Source organism: Drosophila bipectinata, chromosome XL (assembly GCF_030179905.1).
Source record: "Drosophila bipectinata strain 14024-0381.07 chromosome XL, DbipHiC1v2, whole genome shotgun sequence".
Lineage (NCBI taxonomy): Eukaryota > Metazoa > Arthropoda > Insecta > Diptera > Drosophilidae > Drosophila > Drosophila bipectinata.
In genome coordinates this window covers 9,624,234-9,645,907 of record NC_091734.1, presented here as the reverse complement: position 1 = coordinate 9,645,907, position 21,674 = coordinate 9,624,234, and the positions used below count along the sequence as shown (strand labels likewise).

The 21,674-nt window shown below is 49.6% G+C and overlaps 1 protein-coding gene across 1 annotated transcript; it reads right to left on the bottom strand.

Annotated features, from left to right (window-relative positions):
- Nucleotides 1–238: 238 nt before the first annotated feature.
- Dhc16F (Dynein heavy chain at 16F) lies at nt 239–20,510 on the bottom strand. The gene is made up of 27 exons (XM_043209763.2): nt 20,039–20,510; nt 19,296–19,941; nt 19,090–19,234; nt 18,688–19,038; nt 18,529–18,624; nt 12,068–12,198; nt 11,440–12,014; nt 10,962–11,372; nt 10,514–10,904; nt 10,183–10,459; nt 9,513–10,127; nt 9,006–9,458; nt 8,121–8,944; nt 7,467–8,061; nt 7,258–7,407; nt 6,348–7,194; nt 5,892–6,287; nt 5,650–5,829; nt 5,141–5,593; nt 4,732–5,081; nt 4,529–4,670; nt 3,464–4,467; nt 3,226–3,406; nt 2,426–3,177; nt 1,304–2,372; nt 780–1,250; nt 239–724 (listed from the first exon to the last, which is right to left on the bottom strand). The coding sequence occupies exons 1-27, from the start codon at nt 20,435–20,437 to the stop codon at nt 368–370; spliced, it is 12,261 nt and encodes a 4,086-aa protein (XP_043065698.2). The 5' UTR covers nt 20,438–20,510; the 3' UTR covers nt 239–367.
- Nucleotides 20,511–21,674: the final 1,164 nt, after the last annotated feature.

Below are 21,674 nucleotides of genomic sequence, written 5' to 3'. Positions count from 1 at the left end.
GGTAGGATATATAACCATATCTATATAGAACATATATATATATCGACTGTACCACCATAGGATTAATCCTTTTTCGAGACAATTTTTAATGTCAATTCTTTGCCATAAAATGTTTGCCTTTTCCACAATAATTATCCTTGTACTATATATATAGACCTGTAATATCCTTTGTCCAGGACCTCCACACCCACACCCACACCCACACCCACACACACACATATATATACACAGCAGAAGCCTCAATGTAAACTCATCCTCTCCAAGAGGACTCGCCGCATGATAACGAAATAAAAAAGCCTTAAAAGTATAAACCAAAAAATAATAATAATACAGAAAATAATAGAATCCTCGGAGGAGGGTGGAGACCCTAGCACACGTTCTCCACCACACCCGAGACCAGGGCAGTGCCACGCATTATCCAGAACTCCGGATCGTTGTTGCTCTTGAGGAGAACGGAGAGTATAAAGTTGGTCGAGTGGCCGGTGGTGGAGAGGACGCCGGAACGCTGCTGGGTCTTGTAGAGGGGCGCCTCGTACCGGATCTGGGGCGAGATCTCCAGGCAGGGCTTGAACTTGACCACCGGCATCCGGGTGTAGAGCTCCCCAAAGTTGGCGTCGCACAGGCCGCCCTTGCTCAGGTCCCAGCGCGCCGCCTCGATGAAGATTCCATGCACATGGATGATGGCGTCGGTGCACTCCGGCAGATTGCCATACAGCTTGGCGTCCTAGCGAGAGATCAGAGATTAAGTGTTGGAATACCCAAGGCTATGGCCAACTTACGCTCTTGTTGTTGGAGTGCATCTCGAAAAAGTCCTGCTGGATGAGCTCCTTCTCCACGATTTCAAAGTCAATCTTGAGGGAGTCGATGGGCAGAATGCGGCGACGGGCGTAGGTCTGCAGGATGCCCGTGAGGAAGGACTGGGGGAAGAAGAAGCCACTGATCCAGTAGGAGCGGGGTGCTCCATTCTCGGCCCACTGCTGGATGAAGTCGATGCGCCGCTGGAAGTCCGCGATGTAGCTGGGCAGCGGCTTGATGGACAGGAAGCTGCGTTTCGCCCAGGAGGCGGGCACCAGGTTGGCCAGGAGGGCCTTGAAGACGTTCTCCAGCTCCTCGGACATCACCACCAGACCCTTGATGGCCTTGGACAGGTTCGCCAGGCTGTCGTGGATGATGCCCAGCGAGATGTTGAAGCGATCGATCTCCTGGACGAGGACAATGGTCAGGGACGGCACCTGGCCCTTGCTGTCCAGCTGAAAGAGGAGATTCGAGAGGCGTCCACCACTAGGAGATCTCCAATACTTACCACCGAAAGGGTGTCGTGCAGAGGCTCCCGTTGAATCTTGGTTACCAGAGCCTTCTGGATGCGGGCTATGATCTGCTGGGCGATCTCGTTCTCCGCCGCCTGGCCCTCGTCCGCCGACGACCTGGGCTGGCCCAGCAGCAGGGTGCTGATGAAGAAGTCCGTCTCCTTCGTCTGGAAGACAATGTTGGCGTTCTGGTTCATGCCAAAGATCTCCGGATCCTCCAGCACCGGGAAGTTCTGCACAAAGTTGGCGTACTCCACCAGGGTCTTCTTCCTGGGATCCCGGTAGTTGCTCTCACCGCGACAGTACTTGTACTCCGGATGGATGATCCGCTTGGAGGAGAAGATCATCAGGATGGTGCGCAGACAGCGCAGATCCCAGTAGTCGGTGACGCGACCGCCCCACGTGATCTCGCCGTTGATGTAGAGGATCGCCTCCCAGGGTATGTCCTCGGCCACCTCGCGATCGATGAAGAAGTCCAGCGTCTTCAGGCCGCACTCCCGGTCGCTCTCGCTGAACTCGTAGGTGATGTTCCAGCCCAGCGGCCCGAACTTGCGCCTCTCGAGGAGCACGGCATGGAACATGCACAGCCCGAACACGATGGCCCGCCAGTTGCCGTTCTGGATGTGCTGCTCGAAGAAGTCCGGCTTGAGGTCGGCCAGGGCGCCCATCACGTTCGCCTTGATGCCCTTGGGCGGCTCATTGGTGATCTTCACCGAGTTCTGGAGCACGCTGATCGGGAACGTGGCAATGGGCATGGAGGAGAGATACAGCCGGAACTCCGGATTGGCCTTGGTGATCCCGAGGGTCAGGTTGCGGACAATCGTCTCCAGGGTCTGCATAAACGACGTGGCCAGATGGCAGTTCTGCAGGAACACCCAGTGCCCCAACCTCAGGCTCTTCTCGATCAGGTTCTCCGCCAGCGGACCCTGCCCCTGGCCCAGGGATATCGAGTAGTACTTGTCCGTGAACTGCATCAGGGTGGTGAACTTGAGGAAACCAGCCATGGGATCCGACCCAGTGGACAGGACAAAGATCAGAGGTGTAATCGCTGAGGTGTCCAGGTAGCTGGAAAGGAAGGATTAGAATCTCTGGAGGAGCAGGGTTAGCTGATATCTTACACCGTGCTGAGCTGGGTTCCGGCTCCCGCTTCCGTAAAGTATCGCCCCACGGTGCCGTTCAGATAGCAGACGATGTTCAGGAGGAATCTGGGCTTCCGGAAGACCGCCACGAACATCAGCTTGCTGAAGAGCTTCAACCGCTTGTTCCACTTGTCCGTGGGCGGTTGCTTCGTGCCGGCAAAGTCAAAGTCCTCCCGGTTGTCCATCAGCTGGATGAAGAATGGCTTGTCCAGTTCATCGGTGAAGCCGGAGAAGACGTCCGGGAAGTTGTCCTCCAGATAGATGCACGTATCCCACTGCATCTGGCTGAGCTTCAGGCTGGCCGGCATCTTCTTTGGCCGGATATTGCCCACGGAGCCGCGCGTCAGGAAGTTGAACTCCTCGTCGGTGACGCGCTTCTCCTGCCGCTCCACGGACAGGGCCAGCAGGAAGCTGAAGATGATCTTGTGGTTCTCGAACAGCCCCCGCGATATGTTGTCGAAAATGGCCTTAAGCTCGTCCACCATCAGGGTGGCTATCCGCACCTCCACCGTCTGGACGGGATGATCCAGTCGCAGGACATTGCAGAAGACCTGCGTGAAGTACTTCAGGGAGTACTGGTACATGGGATCGATCTCGGCCAGGCCGGCCACCACAAAGTAGAGGATGGCGCCGCGCGATGCCAGGATGCGGTACCGCTCCCGGGAGGCAGTGATGATCTTTTCCGTCTCCTCCGTGTCGATCAGTCGGGCGGCGATGATCAAGGAGGTTTCCTGGAGGGGATTTCATTAGGAAAGACCGTGTCTAATGTGTAGACTCACCTTGGCATCGTTGAGGGTCTCCACCAGCTCCTCATCGTCCAGGATATTGCCCTCGGAGTTGAAGAGCAGCTTCAGGACCTTGTCCTCCAGCGCCAGCAGCTGCTGCTTGTCGGAGTTGATCTTCACGACGAGGTCATTGCGTTGGATCTCCATGGCGGGCAGTTCAATGGCCACAATGTCCCTAAAGGAAGAGGATTAGAGGAGCACATGCCAGGATGCAAAACAAAGAGTAACCCACGCCAGGAGCTGATCCTCCAGGCCGCTTTCCGTCACCAGGAAGTTCACCAACGTGACGTTGATGCACACCTCGGGCAGGTAGTGGGGATTGGGCAGCTTGGTGGTCATGTAGAGCTTGAAGTTGTCGTCGTAGTCGATGACCTGGTCGCCCAGCTTCAGGTACACCCGACCCTCGAACTTGTAGGTCTCCCGCTGGAGGATGGGGCGCAGCGAAGGATCGATCGTCTCGTTGATTTCCTCCAGCAGGACCGGGTAGCCCTGCCGGACACTGTTCTCCAGGACGCGCATCATGCCCGGATCCGTCATCTTGATGACCTGGAGATTGTTGGCGCCCTCCATGTTGCGGATCCAGCGATTGGCCTGCTCCTGGGGATCGATCATGAGCGCCCAGCGGAGTGCCCGGGTGGCGTAGATGCCATTCTCAATGGATATGTTGTCCTTGGGTAGGCCGTCGACGTTCCACTGGCGCATCTCGTACGGATCGCCGAGCACCTTCAGGAGGTTGAAGTCGCCGCTGGAGGGGATCTTGTGCTCCCGGCACTTGGTCACCCACAGGGCGCTCATGTCGCGCCGGTACTCGTTGGAGAAGGCGCCCAGATAGGCGACGCAGGCGGCGGCCACCAGGACATCCCCCGGGACGCAGGCCAGGTCGCCAGTCAGGGACTTGACGGTCTCCCGCCAGCGCACCTGCTCGTCGGACAGAGCGGAGGTGAGACGGCCGGCACGGTTGATCCGGCCGTAGGTGAGATCGACGTTGTCCTGGATGACCTGGAACTCGCGCTGCTTCTCCTCGAGACTGTCGCGCAGGGCCTGGATCTTGGCCTCGACGGCGGCCAGCTCCTTCTGCTTCTGCCGGAGCACGGTCATCACCTCCTTGAGCTCCGCCTCGGCGGCCTCCTTGCGCTTGATCTTCGGCTCCACCACCTTGTAGACCTTGGAGAACTTGTCCATGGCAATGACCCACATGCTCACCGACTTGGCCACCTTGGAGACCTTCTCGAATTTCTGCAGGGATTACAGCTGGTTAGGATTGGGGGAGAAGAGTGGGTTGGATGAGGACACCTACTGCTGGCACAAAGTCCTTGTGATCGATGTACTTCTTGACCTTCTTGAGGGTGTCGTCCTTCATGTGCTCCTTGTCGTACTCGAAGAGCCGCTTGATGAAGTTGATGTCCGCCATGATGGCCTTGGCCGAGGCCCAGGTGGGTCTACAAAAAGGAGAGGTTAGCTCCAGGAGGATGAGGACACTACCTAGTCCTTAAAACTCACTTGGCACCCAGTAGGATGCACACCGCCTCCATGCAGAACTGCACCAGCGCCGGGGGTGTCGTGAAGGACTTCAGCTCATTGATGTCCGCCTTGGTGAGACCCTTGAGGGCATCCTCGGCCTCGCGTAGTGCCGGCATGGCTATCTCCAGATCCTTGCTGGCGTCCTCGGATATGGCCTGGGCCACCGCCGCCTTCTCCTTGGCGTTCGTCTCGTCCTCCATGACGCTCTGCTTGACGGCGTCCGCCTGTTTGGTCTCCTTGGTCAGGTTATCCACCAGGGACTTCATCAAGGCGGATTTCTCGTCCAGCTGCGGCACCATCACCTCCAGTTCCTTGCCCATGACAGCGATCTGGAAAGGGAAGGGTTAATCCTGTAAAGAAAGAAAGGATATACTGCCCAGATACGCACCACTTCGTTGGTTTCCAGGAGCTTGTTCAGACCATTGGCGATGCGCTTCCTCTTGGCAATGATCTCCTGGTTCTTGAGCTTGAGGAGATTCTGGTAGAGCTTGAGCAGCTCCAGGTAGCTGCTGGGCGTGGTGTAGTAGTGGCGCTTCATCTCCTTGTAGAACCGCACCGAGGCATCCTCCACGGTCTTATGCATGAACACCGTGGTGCTGGCCAGCGCCACCCGGTCCTCCATCTTGGGGGCGATCTTGTTCAGCAGTCCCAGGGCCACCGAGTAGAGGGCTTCGGTGGGCCAGCTGGTGAACCAATCGATGGTGGTGCAGTTGACCAGCGAGGGGAACATGCGGCATCTCCTGCGGAAGGCATCACCCACCGGACTCATCGACATGACCACATGGAGGTTGTTCCGCACCCGGTTGATGAAGTGCTTGTAGATCTCGTCCCGAGTGCAGGGCTGGAAACGTAAGAAATCCTCTAGAGAAACTTTATCAAGGATTGATCTCATCCCACCTCATCCTTTCTGTTCTCATTACAGCCATCGCGGGCATCCAGGATGATCTTCTCGTACTCATCCCCCTCGAAGAGATTGGGAACCTCGCCGGAATTGAGGATATTGTTGATGTCCTCCAGGAACTCCTCCTCCACAATCTGGCTGTCAATCAGCAGGAAGGTCACAGGTTGGTTTTCAATCTAAGGATACACCACAGAATCATTAGAAGAATCCCCAAATCCCCTAAAGAACTCGAACCCACCCCTGCAATCCTGTAGAGAACTCTGAGATCCTCGTGGAAGGCATTGAGATCGTAGTTCCGCCTCATCTCGATCTGCCAGCAGTTGTATTCGTTGACGTGGGAGGCCAGCCTGGTGAGGGATTGCTTGCCCATGCCGGCCACACCCACCAGGAGACCGTTGCCCCGATCGCTGCGCAGGAGACGGGCCAGCCGCACCGTATGCTCCATGGCGTCCTGGAAGAGGATCAGCTTCATGCCCTTACCCACCGCTATCGAGTTGTAGTCCACGATGTAGTCGTTGAGGACGCTCTCCAGCTTTCCATGGTCCTTGATCTCATCGTAGATTCTCTCGTTCTTGGGCTTTCCAAAGACCATAAAGTCTCCAAAGAGGACCTCCGGTTCATCATCGCCGATTACCTGAAAGGAAGGATAGCTTTTGGAGGCCTGCTAGTGCTCCTGGGGGCTAGGGATCCTCACCTGCCGATTAAAGTGGTCCAGACACACATCCTTCATGAGGCTCTTGAAGAGATTCTTGTCGTCCTGGTTGATGAGGCGATCGTGGAAGACACGGGTGGTCTCGTGGTAGAACAGCCTGAGGATCTGGCTCTCCTGGTTGTAGTGCAGGTTGCTGGCTTGCAGGATGCCCTGGATGCACTTGGACAGATCCCGCAAGTTGAAGATGTAGTGCGAGCGATCGGGAGTCGGCAGCATCACGTTGGCCACCCGCATATAGACGTCCACACAGGCGTTGACCATCGGCTCGGAGAGGGCGCGAATGGTGCCGGAGAAGGTCTGCAGGAAGCCGCGCAGGATCCCATTGAAGATCTGGGTGAGGGTCTCCTCGTTGGGCTTGGGCAGCGAGAACAGGGCAAAGTGCCGGACGAAGCGGGGCGTCAGCGGATTCCGGCCACCTCCAGGCGGAGCGCAGGCACAGCCCAGCACCACGTCCAGGATCTCCTTCCAGAAGAGCTTCTCCCGATCGTAGAAGCCCTTGAAGTCGAGGAACTGACGCAGCAGCTCAATGGCCGGCTGGGCACCGTACGTGTCCAGCTTGGGCATATTGACGTCGTCGATGAAGACGATCACCGTCTTGCCCACCGGCGCTCCCAGCTGCGTCTTCTTGCGCTTCTCCAGCGGACCCTCGATCATCTCCTGGGTGCGGACACTGCTCGTCTGGGCGGAGAAGTTCAGGATGACGGGTATGACCTTGCCCTCGCTCTGCAGTCGCTTCATGCAGCTAATGGCGAGGACGGTCTTGCCCACTCCCGTGTCTCCAGTCACCATCACGGGCATGCTCCTCTTGAAGAGCAAGTCAGCCACATAGCTGGGAAAAGAGGATTCTGTTTTGAGGATAGCTTTCTGGAAAGGATTAGCTCTCTAGGCTCACCCATATTTGGTGGTGTCCACTGTGGGCACTTGCATGTCATAGTAAGAGATCTCCGGATCGAAGTGGAACTTTTGCATGATCTGGTTCCAGCTGCCCCAGTCCTGCTTCTCCAGATCTATCCGGAAGTTCCACATCGAGGATTTGGGTAATCTTCAAGTTAAAAAATAAATTTAAAAAATAAAAAATTAACTCCACTGGGTAGATCCTACGTCATGTTGGGATGCTGGCTCATGGCCCGACTCCACTGCTCCTCAAAGGACACCTTCTCGGCATCCTTCAGGTTGGAGGCAATCGCCCAGAGCACCGTCCAGGCAAAGATCTTGGTGAGCAGCTCCTTGGCCGGGTCATCGGCCATGGTCCGCCAGTTGACGGCCTCCAGCTGGGACGAGGTGAGATTGCAGCACAGGCGCACCTTGGAGCCGAGCACCTGGTGGATGGTGTACACCGCCCGCTTCCTCTCGATCTTTAGGGCCTTGTCGAAGTACCCGACGAAGAGCTGGTAGAGGAAGTCGGCCAGCTGGGGCGGCAGCTTCTTGCCCATGTCCACTTCGCGCCAGGTGTCGATCAGGGGGATCCAGCCGAGATCGCCGGGATCCACGTAGACCATGCCGCAGCGGGAGACGGTGGCGGGGGAGGCCTGCAGCAGGTCCTGCACCTCGAAGAGCATATGGATCCAGGCGGTCAGCTTGATGCGCTCCGAGTTGGCCAGACAGAGCATCTTGTTGTCGTCCAGCACGGTGTTCAGATTCTCAATCCACACGGCGTCCACCGGCCCATCGCACATGATCCACTGATGGATTTCATCTGCAAATCGAATTGATTTCTCGAGAGGATTAGGGGATGCTATAGTATGCTATACTCACCCTCCACCAAGGTGGCTGTGCGCACCGCCAAGCCCAGTAGCCCGTCCTGCCATTCCAGCGTCTTGGCGTCCACATAGCCGTACAGCTCGTTCATCGTCACCGCCTTGGGATTCATGGTTTGGATGACCACCGGCCGGAAGTTCGGGTCATGGACCTCGTTCTCGAACAGGTGCGACAGGGCGAACTCCAGGGCGTGCAGGACCACGGACTTGCCGCCCCCCGTAGGCCCCACCAACATCACGCCCCAGCGGACGCACATCGTCTCGTACAGCTGGAGGCACTTCCGGATCGTCGTGGGCACCGCCTGCAGGTACTTGTTCCGGAGTCCCAGCCGCAGACTGGCCTCCAGGTGGGGGTGCTGCGAGTCGGGCAGCTCCACGCCCGGAAACAGATCGCTGAGGATGCCCCGGAAGAGCACCGCATCGTCGGCCAAGAACTTGGGTATGTTGGAGTCCCGGAGAGCGGCAATCAGGGTGATGTCCTCCCGCTGGTTGGGCGAGGCGCGCTTCAAGGCTCCGGCCATCACCAGGACGGACTTCACGGCTCGCATGCCGAAGTCGTAGTGGTTCTGCTGGCTCAGCTGCTGGCTGCAGAGCTGGTACATCTGCACCATCTTCCTGGCCAGGATCTTCGGGTCTTCGAAGCCCTCCGAGTAGAGAATGACCTCGGAAATGAGGGCGTAGTCCGGCACCATCATGGAAATGGGTCGGAAGAGGGCCTTCAGGTTGTCCGGCAGCTCGGTTCGTCCGGCATAGCCGGGATTCATGGTGATGAAGACGCAGCAGGAGCGATTGATCTTGATCTCGCGGCCCTCAAAGATGAAGCTATCAGAGGGTGGTCAGTGGGGTTAGTTGGGTTCGGGTGTATAGCTGGAGGAGGACTCACCGCTTCACCTTCATCGCCTTGGCCGTTCGGATGGTGATCAGTTGCTGGGCAATCACGGAGAGCACTTCGATGTCGATGCGGTTGAACTCGTCGAAGCAGCACCAGGCACCGCACTGGGCCAGGCCGGAGAAGAAGCGACCCATCATCTTGTAGTCCAGGCCGTCGGAGCAGTTGAACACCACGCACTGCTTGGCCAGGGCCTTGGCCAAATCCTTGGTGGTCTCCGTCTTCCCAGTGCCGGCTGGTCCGGCCGGTGCGCCGCCCAGGTCCATCTGGAAGGCGCCCATCAGGCACAGGTAGCAGCGATCCGTTAGCGGGGTGAGCACCAGGACACCGCCGGCACCCAGGTACTCGTAGTAGTACGGGATGTTGGCGGCCGCCATCCGGGAGTAGACCGTTTCCGTTTCATCCGCCCAGTAGAAGCGCAGCATTTTCAGCCAGTTGAAGTCCGTCCTGGAAGAGATTAGAGATTAATCCTCTCCAGAAATCCTCTCCCCATCAACTTACGGCTTGGACACCTCCTTTTCGATGAGCATGTGCACCGAGTCCTTGGCGTGGACATCGATGGTGATCAGCGCGCACAGGATCTTCCGCAGCAGCGAGGAGATGCTCTTCCTCGTCAGAGCGGCCAGTGCTCCCAGATCCTTCAGGCACTTGATCTCGAACTTGGCCATCTTCTCGAGAATGTTGAGGGGATTGCGTTCCTTGCCCTCGTAGATGCGATGAATGTCGGCCGCCCACTGCACCTGGGAGACGGTGAGCACCACCTGATTGGGATGGTCCTGGAACCAGTCCTCGCGCTCCTTGGCCGGATAGCACTGATAGCCGAAGCGCATGTACCGCTTGACGGACACGAACATGGCCTCCTCCACCTTGGACAGCCACTCCTCGACGGCGCCGCGCGCCTTCAGGCCCTTCCCGAACTGCAGCTTCTCGCCCTCGGGCGACAGGAAGGCGATGATGTCGTTGGTGGCCACCATCTTGCCGTCGCCGCCCTCCTTCGACCCAAACTCCAAGCGGTAGATGGCATCGAAGCACTTGCGCAGATGCGGCTGCACAGCCTGGGGTATCCTGGTCTGGGCCAGGATCTCCAGCAGCTCGTCATTGGACAGGAAATAGAATCTACAAAGAGAGGACTCGTTTCTGGAAGGATCACCCAAGATGAGGTAGAACCTACCTTGGGAACACCACACGCTTCACCTCCAAATAGGCCTCCAGACCGCGGGATATCAGGTCCAGGAGACGATTGTTCTCCACCAGAGACTTGAACACCTCCACGCTGGACATGGTGGGCAGGGCGAGGGCCACCTTCTTGGCCTGGCGGACCGTCTCCTTGAAGCTCTTGTCGACGGTGAAGAACATCTTGGCCTCGTGGGGCAACTGTCGTTGGATGTCCGCCGAGGCGAAGATGGCCTCCAGATAGATCCAAGCTCCCTGGCAGTCCATCCAGGATTCTGTAAGAAAAGGGGGTCAGATCAGGATTCTATGGTACTAAGGTAAAGACCCACCAAAGGTCTTGGCAAACTGATCCATGGCCGTTATCCATTCATCCACCTTGCCCTTGATGGGACCCACGAACTTGGAGGCAGCTATGGTGTTGATATTCACATTCGAGTCATCGAGCACGGCCTGGAGCTCCTCGGTGCCCGCCAGGATGAAGACATCTTTGGCATCGTGATGCGATACAATGGAGAGTTCCGTCTCCTTCCAGGTGGTCTCTATCGCCTTCAGCATGTTCTCCAGCTGGACTTCGCCGGTGGCCTGCGAGGAGATCTGCATGAGCGCCTCCCCGATACTGACATCGTCGAAGGCGTGCACATCCTCGTACGTTTGGATAATGATGTCCTTCTCCTGGAAGAACTTGCGGTTCAGCAGGTCCTCGATCTCGGTCCAGTGGCGCTACAAGAAAAGGATAATCGATTAGGATTCTGAGAGGATTCTATTCCTGGGACCTACAGCTCTCAGGTTTGGATTTCGCAGATAACCGATGACCGGCAGCTTCTCCTTGAAGGCCTCTGCAGAGGCATGGAGGACGGGCACGATGTTGTTCTCCGGCAAGTACTTCATAAACTGGAGACAGTTCTTGATCGTCTTGGCATTCAGCTCGACCATGTCGTTGACGTTCAGGGTATTGAAGTCCGCGGTGATCCACTCGGCCAGGGACTCCTCCCACTCGGTCTGGGTCTTGTAGAGATTCTGACGCATCCGGATGTCATAGAAGCCGGAGGCCATCTCCTCGTACATGGTTAGGTCGATCTGGAACTCCTTCTGATAGCCCAGGAACTCATCGGCCCGGTCACGGCACTCGTTCAACCGATCCAGCATTACGTCCAACTTGGACGTCACAGCATTACGATCCGATTTCGCCTGATTTCGGAGAGGATAATGGTCAGATATAATGGTCAGAGATTCCCCCCCCCCTCCAAATACTCACATCCAACAGCGAGGGATCCAGGGCCATGATGGCCACTTCGTGGATCTCCTCCTTCAACTGGGCGATGTCATCCTGCATGGCGTCTTCCAGGCGATTGATAAACTCCTGCCGCTTCTCCTTGATCTCCGCCAGCGTCTCTCGGGTGCGGTTCAAGTAGTCCTCGGTGTCCATGTAGTCCTCCTTGGACTCATCATCGATGGGTATGCTAAAGTCCTTGATAATAAGCAGCAGGTCATGGACGTAGTCAATGCCCTTGAAGATGTCGTCCAGCTCAGAGTCGCACGTGTCCAGGAACCGAATATGGGCCACAATCTCGAGGGTTTCGTGCGGTTCGTAGCATATCCTGCCATAGAAGTCCTGTGCCTCCTCGTACAACCTGGTCGTTTCCTCCTCGGCCAGCTTGGGCAAATAGGTGGCCAGGATGTTCTGAAGCCGGGAACAGACCGGAGTCACTGTCTCCTTGAAGTTCGTTTGGGTTAGCTTCAGTAATCCCAAGAAGATGTACTCCAGGATGCCATCCAAGGCCCGGACATTGTTGCAGTATCGATCGCAGTAGGCACGCAGCAGTTCCAGGTCTATAAGGATAATAAAGGATATTAAATACTTCAATTACCTTCCTTAAACCCACCTCTCTCTGTGTTCAGGACTGTGGGATCTGTACTGTTGTCCACTTCGAAGTTCTCCCGAATGCTGTGGAACCTCATCGTGTAGAGACGAGCTCTATCGTAAGCTCGTCGAATCAAATTAAACATGTTTTTCCTAAAATAAACAAACAAATTAAGGAATTAATAAATAAATTAAATATATTTCCAACAAAACTTTTCTCTTATTGGGTTTTTTCATTAAAAAATTCTTATTGAAAGAAGATCTTTAAAAACTATGCAGAATTGGCGGGCGATTAGTGATATCGATCATAGTTATCGATCAGTGCTACCACAATCCTTCAAAAAAGAAAAATGGCGGACAGAGAGTTTGATGCAGAATGGTGGAGAATCGATCCACAAATCGTTTAAGGTACTCCGCTTGAGAATCGGATAAGAATTGGCTGAGATATAGCTATGGATCTGGGCTGGAGGTGGATATTCGGGATTTTGTAAGGGGTCTCCCCACAAAATTGGGAAAAAAATGGGAAAAATATTTTGTGATCAGATTTTGATGCAGAATGGTGGAGAATCGATCCACAAATCGTTTAAGGTACTCCACTTGAGAATCGGATGAGAATTGGCTGAGATATAGCTATGGCTCTGGGCTGGAGGTCGATATTCGGGATTTCACAAGGGGTCTCCCCACAAAATTGGGAAAAAAATACGAAAAATATTTTGTGATCAGATTTTGATGCAGAATAGTGGAGAATCGATCCACAAATCGTTTAAGGTACTCCGCTTGAGAATCGGATAAGAATTGGCTGAGATATAGCTATGGCTCTGGGCTGGAGGGGGATATTCGGGATTTCACAAGGGGTCTCCCCACAAATTTGGGAAAAAAATGCGAAAAATATTTTGTGATCAGATTTTGATGCAGAATAGTCGAGAATCGATCCACAAATCGTTTAAGGTACTCCGCTTGAGAATCGGATAAGAATTGGCTGAGATATAGCTATGGCTCTGGGCTGGAGGGGGATATTCGGGATTTCACAAGGGGTCTCCCCACAAATTTGGGAAAAAAATGCGAAAAATATTTTGTGATCAGATTTTGATGCAGAATAGTCGAGAATCGATCCACAAATCGTTTAAGGTACTCCGCTTGAGAATCGGATAAGAATTGGCTGAGATATGGGTATGGCTCTGGGCTGGAGGGGGATATTCGGGATTTCACGAGGGGCCTCCCCACAAAATTGGGAAAAAAATGCGTAAAATATTTTGTGATCAGATTTTGATGTGGAATAGTGGAGAATCGGTCTACAAATCGTTTAAGGTACTCCGCTTGAGAATCGGATGAGAATTGGCTGAGATATAGCTATGGATCTGGGCTGGAGGTGGATATTCGGGATTTCACGAGGGGCCTCCCCACAAAATTGGGAAAAAAATGCGAAAAATATTTTGTGATCAGATTTTGATGCAGAATAGTGGAGAATCGATCCACAAATCGTTTAAGGTACTCCGCTTGAGAATCGGATAAGAATTGGCGGAGATATAGCTATGGCTATGGGCTGGAGGGGGATATTCGGGATTTCACAAGGGGTCTCCCCACAAAATTGGGAAAAAAATGCGAAAAATATTTTGTGATCAGATTTTGATGCAGAATAGTGGAGAATCGATCCACAAATCGTTTAAGGTACTCCGCTTGAGAATCGGATGAGAATTGGCTGAGATATAGCTATGGATCTGGGCTGGAGGTGGATATTCGGGATTTCACGAGGGGTCTCCCCACAAAATTGGGAAAAAAATGCGAAAAATATTTTGTGATCAGATTTTGATGCAGAATAGTGGAGAATCGATCCACAAATCGTTTAAGGTACTCCGCTTGAGAATCGGATAAGAATTGGCTGAGATATAGCTATGGATCTGGGCTGGAGGTGGATATTCGGGATTTCACAAGGGGTCTCCCCACAAAATTGGGGAAAAAATGCGAAAAATATTTTGTGATCAGATTTTGATGCAGAATAGTGGAGAATCGATCCACAAATCGTTTAAGGTACTCCGCTTGAGAATCGGATAAGAATTGGCTGAGATATAGCTATGGCTCTGGGCTGGAGGGGGATATTCGGGATTTCACAAGGGGTCTCCCCACAAATTTGGGAAAAAAATGCGAAAAATATTTTGTGATCAGATTTTGATGCAGAATAGTGGAGAATCGATCCACAAATCGTTTAAGGTACTCCGCTTGGGAATCGGATAAGAATTGGCTGAGATATAGCTATGGCTCTGGGCTGGAGGGGGATATTCGGGATTTCACAAGGGGTCTCCCCACAAATTTGGGAAAAAAATGCGAAAAATATTTTGTGGTCAGATTTTGATGCAGAATGGTGGAGAATCGATTCACAAATCGATTAAGGTACTCCGCTTGAGAATCGGATAAGAATTGGCTGAGATATAGCTATGGCTTTGGGCTGGAGGGGGATATTCGGGATTTCACAAGGGGTCTCCCCACAAAATTGGGAAAAAAATGCGAAAAATATTTTGTGATCAGATTTTGATGCAGAATGGTGGAGAATCGATTCACAAATCGATTAAGGTACTCCGCTTGAGAATCGGATAAGAATTGGCTGAGATATAGCTATGGCTTTGGGCTGGAGGGGGATATTCGGGATTTCACAAGGGGTCTCCCCACAAAATTGGGAAAAAAATGCGAAAAATATTTTGTGATCAGATTTTGATGCAGAATAGTGGAGAATCGATTCACAAATCGTTTAAGGTACTCCGCTTGAGAATCGGATAAGAATTGGCTGAGATATAGCTATGGCTCTGGGCTGGAGGGGGATATTCGGGATTTCACAAGGGGTCTCCCCACAAATTTGGGAAAAAAATGCGAAAAATATTTTGTGATCAGATTTTGATGCAGAATAGTGGAGAATCGATCCACAAATCGTTTAAGGTACTCCGCTTGGGAATCGGATAAGAATTGGCTGAGATATAGCTATGGCTCTGGGCTGGAGGGGGATATTCGGGATTTCACAAGGGGTCTCCCCACAAATTTGGGAAAAAAATGCGAAAAATATTTTGTGATCAGATTTTGATGCAGAATGGTGGAGAATCGATTCACAAATCGATTAAGGTACTCCGCTTGAGAATCGGATAAGAATTGGCTGAGATATAGCTATGGCTTTGGGCTGGAGGGGGATATTCGGGATTTCACAAGGGGTCTCCCCACAAAATTGGGAAAAAAATGCGAAAAATATTTTGTGATCAGATTTTGATGCAGAATGGTGGAGAATCGATTCACAAATCGATTAAGGTACTCCGCTTGAGAATCGGATAAGAATTGGCTGAGATATAGCTATGGCTTTGGGCTGGAGGGGGATATTCGGGATTTCACAAGGGGTCTCCCCACAAAATTGGGAAAAAAATGCGAAAAATATTTTGTGATCAGATTTTGATGCAGAATAGTGGAGAATCGATTCACAAATCGTTTAAGGTACTCCGCTTGAGAATCGGATAAGAATTGGCTGAGATATAGCTATGGCTCTGGGCTGGAGGGGGATATTCGGGATTTCACAAGGGGTCTCCCCACAAATTTGGGAAAAAAATGCGAAAAATATTTTGTGATCAGATTTTGATGCAGAATAGTGGAGAATCGATCCACAAATCGTTTAAGGTACTCCGCTTGGGAATCGGATAAGAATTGGCTGAGATATAGCTATGGCTCTGGGCTGGAGGGGGATATTCGGGATTTCACAAGGGGTCTCCCCACAAATTTGGGAAAAAAATGCGAAAAATATTTTGTGATCAGATTTTGATGCAGAATGGTGGAGAATCGATTCACAAATCGATTAAGGTACTCCGCTTGAGAATCGGATAAGAATTGGCTGAGATATAGCTATGGCTTTGGGCTGGAGGGGGATATTCGGGATTTCACAAGGGGTCTCCCCACAAAATTGGGAAAAAAATGCGAAAAATATTTTGTGATCAGATTTTGATGCAGAATGGTGGAGAATCGATTCACAAATCGATTAAGGTACTCCGCTTGAGAATCGGATAAGAATTGGCTGAGATATAGCTATGGCTTTGGGCTGGAGGGGGATATTCGGGATTTCACAAGGGGTCTCCCCACAAAATTGGGAAAAAAATGCGAAAAATATTTTGTGATCAGATTTTGATGCAGAATAGTGGAGAATCGATTCACAAATCGTTTAAGGTACTCCGCTTGAGAATCGGATAAGAATTGGCTGAGATATAGCTATGGCTCTGGGCTGGAGGGGGATATTCGGGATTTCACAAGGGGTCTCCCCACAAATTTGGGAAAAAAATGCGAAAAATATTTTGTGATCAGATTTTGATGCAGAATGGTGGAGAATCGATTCACAAATCGATTAAGGTACTCCGCTTGAGAATCGGATAAGAATTGGCTGAGATATAGCTATGGCTTTGGGCTGGAGGGGGATATTCGGGATTTCACAAGGGGTCTCCCCACAAAATTGGGAAAAAAATGCGAAAAATATTTTGTGATCAGATTTTGATGCAGAATAGTGGAGAATCGATCCACAAATCGTTTAAGGTACTCCGCTTGAGAATCGGATAAGAATTGGCTGAGATATAGCTATGGCTCTGGGCTGGAGGGGGATATTCGGGATTTCACAAGGGGTCTCCCCACAAAATTGGGAAAAAAATGCGAAAAATATTTTGTGATCAGATTTTGATGCAGAATAGTGCAGAATCTATCCACAAATCGTTTAAGGTACTCCGCTGAAGAATCGGATAAGAATTGGCTGAGATATAGCTATGGCTTTGGGCTGGAGGGGGATATTCGGGATTTCACAAGGGGTCTCCCCACAAAATTGGGAAAAAAATGCGAAAAATATTTTGTGATCAGATTTTGATGCAGAATAGTGCAGAATCTATCCACAAATCGTTTAAGGTACTCCGCTTGAGAATCGGATAAGAATTGGCTGAGATATAGCTATGGCTTTGGGCTGGAGGGGGATATTCGGGATTTCACAAGCGGTCTCCCCACAAAATTGGGAAAAAAATGCGAAAAATATTTTGTGATCAGATTTTGATGCAGAATAGTGGAGAATCGATTCACAAATCGTTTAAGGTACTCCGCTTGAGAATCGGATAAGAATTGGCTGAGATATAGCTATGGCTTTGGGCTGGAGGGGGATATTCGGGATTTCACAAGGGGTCTCCCCACAAAATTGGGAAAAAAATGCGAAAAATATTTTGTGATCAGATTTTGATGCAGAATAGTGCAGAATCTATCCACAAATCGTTTAAGGTACTCCGCTGAAGAATCGGATAAGAATTGGCTGAGATATAGCTATGGCTCTGGGCTGGAGGGGGATATTCGGGATTTCACAAGGGGTCTCCCCACAAAATTGGGAAAAAAATTGCGAAAAATATTTTGTGATCAGATTTTGATGCAGAATAGTGCAGAATCGATCCACAAATCGTTTAAGGTACTCCGCTTGAGAATCGGATAAGAATTGGCTGAGATCGGATAAGAATTGGCTGAGATATAGCTATGGCTCTGGGCTGGAGGGGGATATTCGGGATTTCACAAGGGGTCTCCCCACAAAATTGTGAAAAAAATGCGAAAAATATTTTGTGATCAGATTTTGATGCAGAATAGTGCAGAATCGATCCACAAATCGATTAAGGTACTCCGCTTGAGAATCGGATGAGAATTGGCTGAGATATAGCTATGGATCTGGGCTGGAGGTGGATATTCGGGATTTCACAAGGGGTCTCCCCACAAAAGTGGGAAAAAAATGCGAAAAATATTTTGTGATCAGATTTTGATGCAGAATAGAGGAGAATCGATCCACAAATCGATTAAGGTACTAATCCCGATTAAGGTCCCGATTAATTGGGAAAAAAATGCGAAAAATATTTTGTGATCAGATTTTGATGCAGAATAGTGCAGAATCGATCCACAAATCGTTTAAGGTACTCCGCTTGAGAATCGGATAAGAATTGGCTGAGATATAGCTATGGCTCTGGGCTGGAGGGGGATATTCGGGATTTCACAAGGGGTCTCCCCACAAAATTGTGAAAAAAATGCGAAAAATATTTTGTGATCAGATTTTGATGCAGAATAGTGCAGAATCGATCCACAAATCGATTAAGGTACTCCGCTTGAGAATCGGATGAGAATTGGCTGAGATATAGCTATGGATCTGGGCTGGAGGTGGATATTCGGGATTTCACAAGGGGTCTCCCCACAAAAGTGGGAAAAAAATGCGAAAAATATTTTGTGATCAGATTTTGATGCAGAATAGAGGAGAATCGATCCACAAATCGATTAAGGTACTCCGCTTGAGAATCGGATAAGAATCGGCTGAGATATAGCTATGGCTCTGGGCTGGATGTGGATATTCGTGGTACTGTCGGCACTGTATCCCACTAATCTTTAAAAAAGAAAAATGGCGGACAAAAAAATGGCCGTTTTAAAAATCTGATTATATTCCTTAAACCTCCCTCAACTCCTTACCGATTATATTGAAATCGAACATCGGCTTTTAACAAATAATGCAGATCAGGGGCTCCTTCGTAAAGCACTTCTTCCTGTCGACCCATAATGGAGGGCCTGAAAATAAAAAAAGAATCTTTAGAAATACCAAACATTTAAAATAATAAAACCATAACCCACTGTGTATATTGCGAAAAGAAAGGATCCGTGGTAAAAGGATGAATCTCTAAAACTGTCTCTAAAATCAGGCCTGTAATGCGCTGGAATATAATCCTGATGACATCTTCCGATGGTTCCACATCGATGCGATCCGGCAGAAGCCGCAACATGGCCAGGAAGAAAGGACTTTGAGGCTTGTCCGATGGTCGGGGTTTTTCAATTTTTTTATCGACCCGTTCGTGTTTGCTGATATCGAGTTCCGAAGGACCCAGTTCATCATGAACCTCAAAGGCCCAGGCCAGATCGGCAAAACTTTTGATGGTAATACGATAAAGCATTTGATAGACCATCATATCGCAGTAAGTTAAAAAGCTAAAAAAATAAAATTAATTAAAATACTATATATATTTAAATTAATCTTACTTTGTTAAAGTTTTACAAAAGGCTCTTTTTCGAGCTCTGTCCATAAAACTGTGAGCCTCTCGCATCTTTTTCAAAGAAGGATAATAGTTAACCTCATCATCTGGATAGAAGCCACGGGCCTGAATGGCATCTGTGCAAGCTCGAACTTAAAATAAAGTTTAAATATATATTTTTTAATAATAATATTATATAATACCATTACTCACATATTGTTTTGCCAATAAATTCTCGAAAATCTGTAAATATCTTGTGCAATGTTTCGTATATCCTCATATGTGTCTCCAGGAAGTAGAAAGGATGCCAGTTCTCTACATTGCTGACATTAACAAAATTTAAACGTTCCATTTGTACGATATCGCTTCTCATTCGTAGAATTGCTTTCGCCAATTGGGGTATTACGATAAATAGATTATTTTGTAAAAAGTCACGGGCTTCGTTCAATTTCCGCCACTTGATCGTCTTCTCCCACACCTTGAATCCCTTCCAGAGACGAAAAATGGAAAAGGATCGTATCTGAATGATGCTCAGGAATTGTTCGAACTCCTGCTGCCATTGATCCAGGGGCGTGAAGAAGTTCTCGGAGCAATGCCAGAAGGTAACACCATGACGGGTCACCGTGTAGAAGGGTTCGTAGGTGTTCAGGTCGCTGTACTCCACCAAACGGAGACTGTACGGCGTAAAGTATTCACTGTCGTGGGGCAGCATATAGTCCATATAGACGAAGGAGTCGTCGGGCATGTTGCGCATTCGATTAATCACCAGATTTAGATCCGGAATGAGTGAGGCTCCGGTGGTGATTTTTGTGGAACTGGCAGTACGCGATTTTCCACCAACAATGGTACTTTTGGTGCCCTAAAAAGAAAAATATTTAAATATTTGAACTTATCGATATAATCTCATCACTATTAGCGATGGTTTCGATAACTTCGATAAAGAATCGAAGACCTACTTGGAAATTGAGCTTGTGTTTGGTCCTCCTCCTTCCTCCACCATCTCCCTGCGAAGGACCTCCGAAACTGCCGTCCATATTGTCACTGCCCCGATCTCCCAATCCCGTAGCATCACTGCCCATCCTCTCCACTGACATTCCGCTGATTCGGTCGTCGTTGGTCAGCCGCGGGGTGGCCAGATCGCTCTCCCGATCTGACACCCCACCGGCGCCGCCACCATCACTCCGCCTCGTCTTGGACATTCGCTTAACACGCCTCTTCCGGCTAGTGACTTCGACCCCACTTCCGCCTCCGCCACCAGCTTGTCTTCGACTTCCGATTTCAATGCCATCACCGCCACCGCTGCCACCGAGGACGCGGTCCTCATCCTCCTCATCATCGGAATCACGGCTGGACATTTCCGGCTTTTATGAACTGTAGTCGTGTGTGTGGGCTATGTTTTGATCGGTTACGCACCGACTGACAGCTGGGGGTTTTCCGGTTTGTTTGTTGGGTTGCCATGTTTACTGTTCTACCCTATCCGGTTGTGGTTACGGATTTTCCGTTACCTGGTCACGTGGTCTTGTTTATTGGTAAAAGCTTTTTCAGCTTTTTTTCCAAGATCCTTGCTGGAAATATTTGAAAATTCTTTCAAGTTGAAATTTAAAGGATAAAAATATTTAGTAACATAGTAAAATATTAAAAATATCTTAGACTATTTATCTTTTTAAATCTTTTAAATTTTTAAATAAACCATTGACTTATATTTTACTTATAATTATAGTTATATTTTAATCTTTTGTTGTACAAATGTTTGAAAATCCAATAATTTGAAACATTTTTAAAAGAAAACTTTAAAATATTCGCCATTTTGTTATTATTTTCAGAAAATTCGAAATTAAAGCTTTTATAACTTTTAGTTTTCTCCTTCAAGAGCTTTCAATGAAGAGAAAGCTTTAACATTTTTGAATAGTCTAAGATTAGAACTTAATTTATGTACATATTCCAACAAATTCAAAAAAATTAAGAAATAAATAAATACATTTGTATTTAAAAGTTTTAAAAGATACTAAAGACATGAGAACTTGAAAAATTTCTTAAAAATAAGGACTTTAAGCCCTAAATTGACTAATTTTAAAGGAGTAAAAAATTTCCATTTCAGTAAAATATTTTCTTAAAAATATTATTATTTTCCATTACTTAAATATATGTATTTTCCATTACCATTATTTACTTAAATATTTTCCATTTTTGTTTTCTAAATTTTCAATTCAAAACTTTAAAATTTCTTTCAATTTTCTTAAAATTTTCTTAAAATTTTCCAATTTCTAACAATTCAAACTAACGGTTTCTCGCATTTTTTTTGGAAGAGCTTTTCTCGGTTGGAATTTGGAAATTCGAAAATCTGCTGCATTCCGCTGCGGAATTCAAACTGTCCCAGTTTCCACCCGCGAACTTTTCTGCAGGACGCCGCACCGCCAGCATCCTATTGCCTCCCAGGACGAAAAAGCCAAAAAGGATTCGAGCCTGGAAGCCGGCATTTCGGTTTTTTGCGGCGTCCAAGCTTGTCGATGGTTGCGGCGGGCAGGGGGGGTGGTTGGTTGACCTTCAAAAGCTACATAGGTGCGTGCATGCGAAAGCTTTTATGTTTCGATA

Excerpts from the sequence above, each read along its gene's own strand:
- Dhc16F (XM_043209763.2), bottom strand. The coding sequence starts at position 20,437 with ATGTCCAGCCGTGATTCCGATGATGAGGAGGATGAGGACCGCGTCCTC. Across the intron at positions 10,128-10,182 it reads AAGCGTGTGGTGTTCCCAAG|ATTCTATTTCCTGTCCAATG; the intron begins GTAGGTTCTACC and ends CTCTCTTTGTAG. Across the intron at positions 8,062-8,120 it reads CACAGCCACCTTGGTGGAGG|ATGAAATCCATCAGTGGATC; the intron begins GTGAGTATAGCA and ends TTCGATTTGCAG.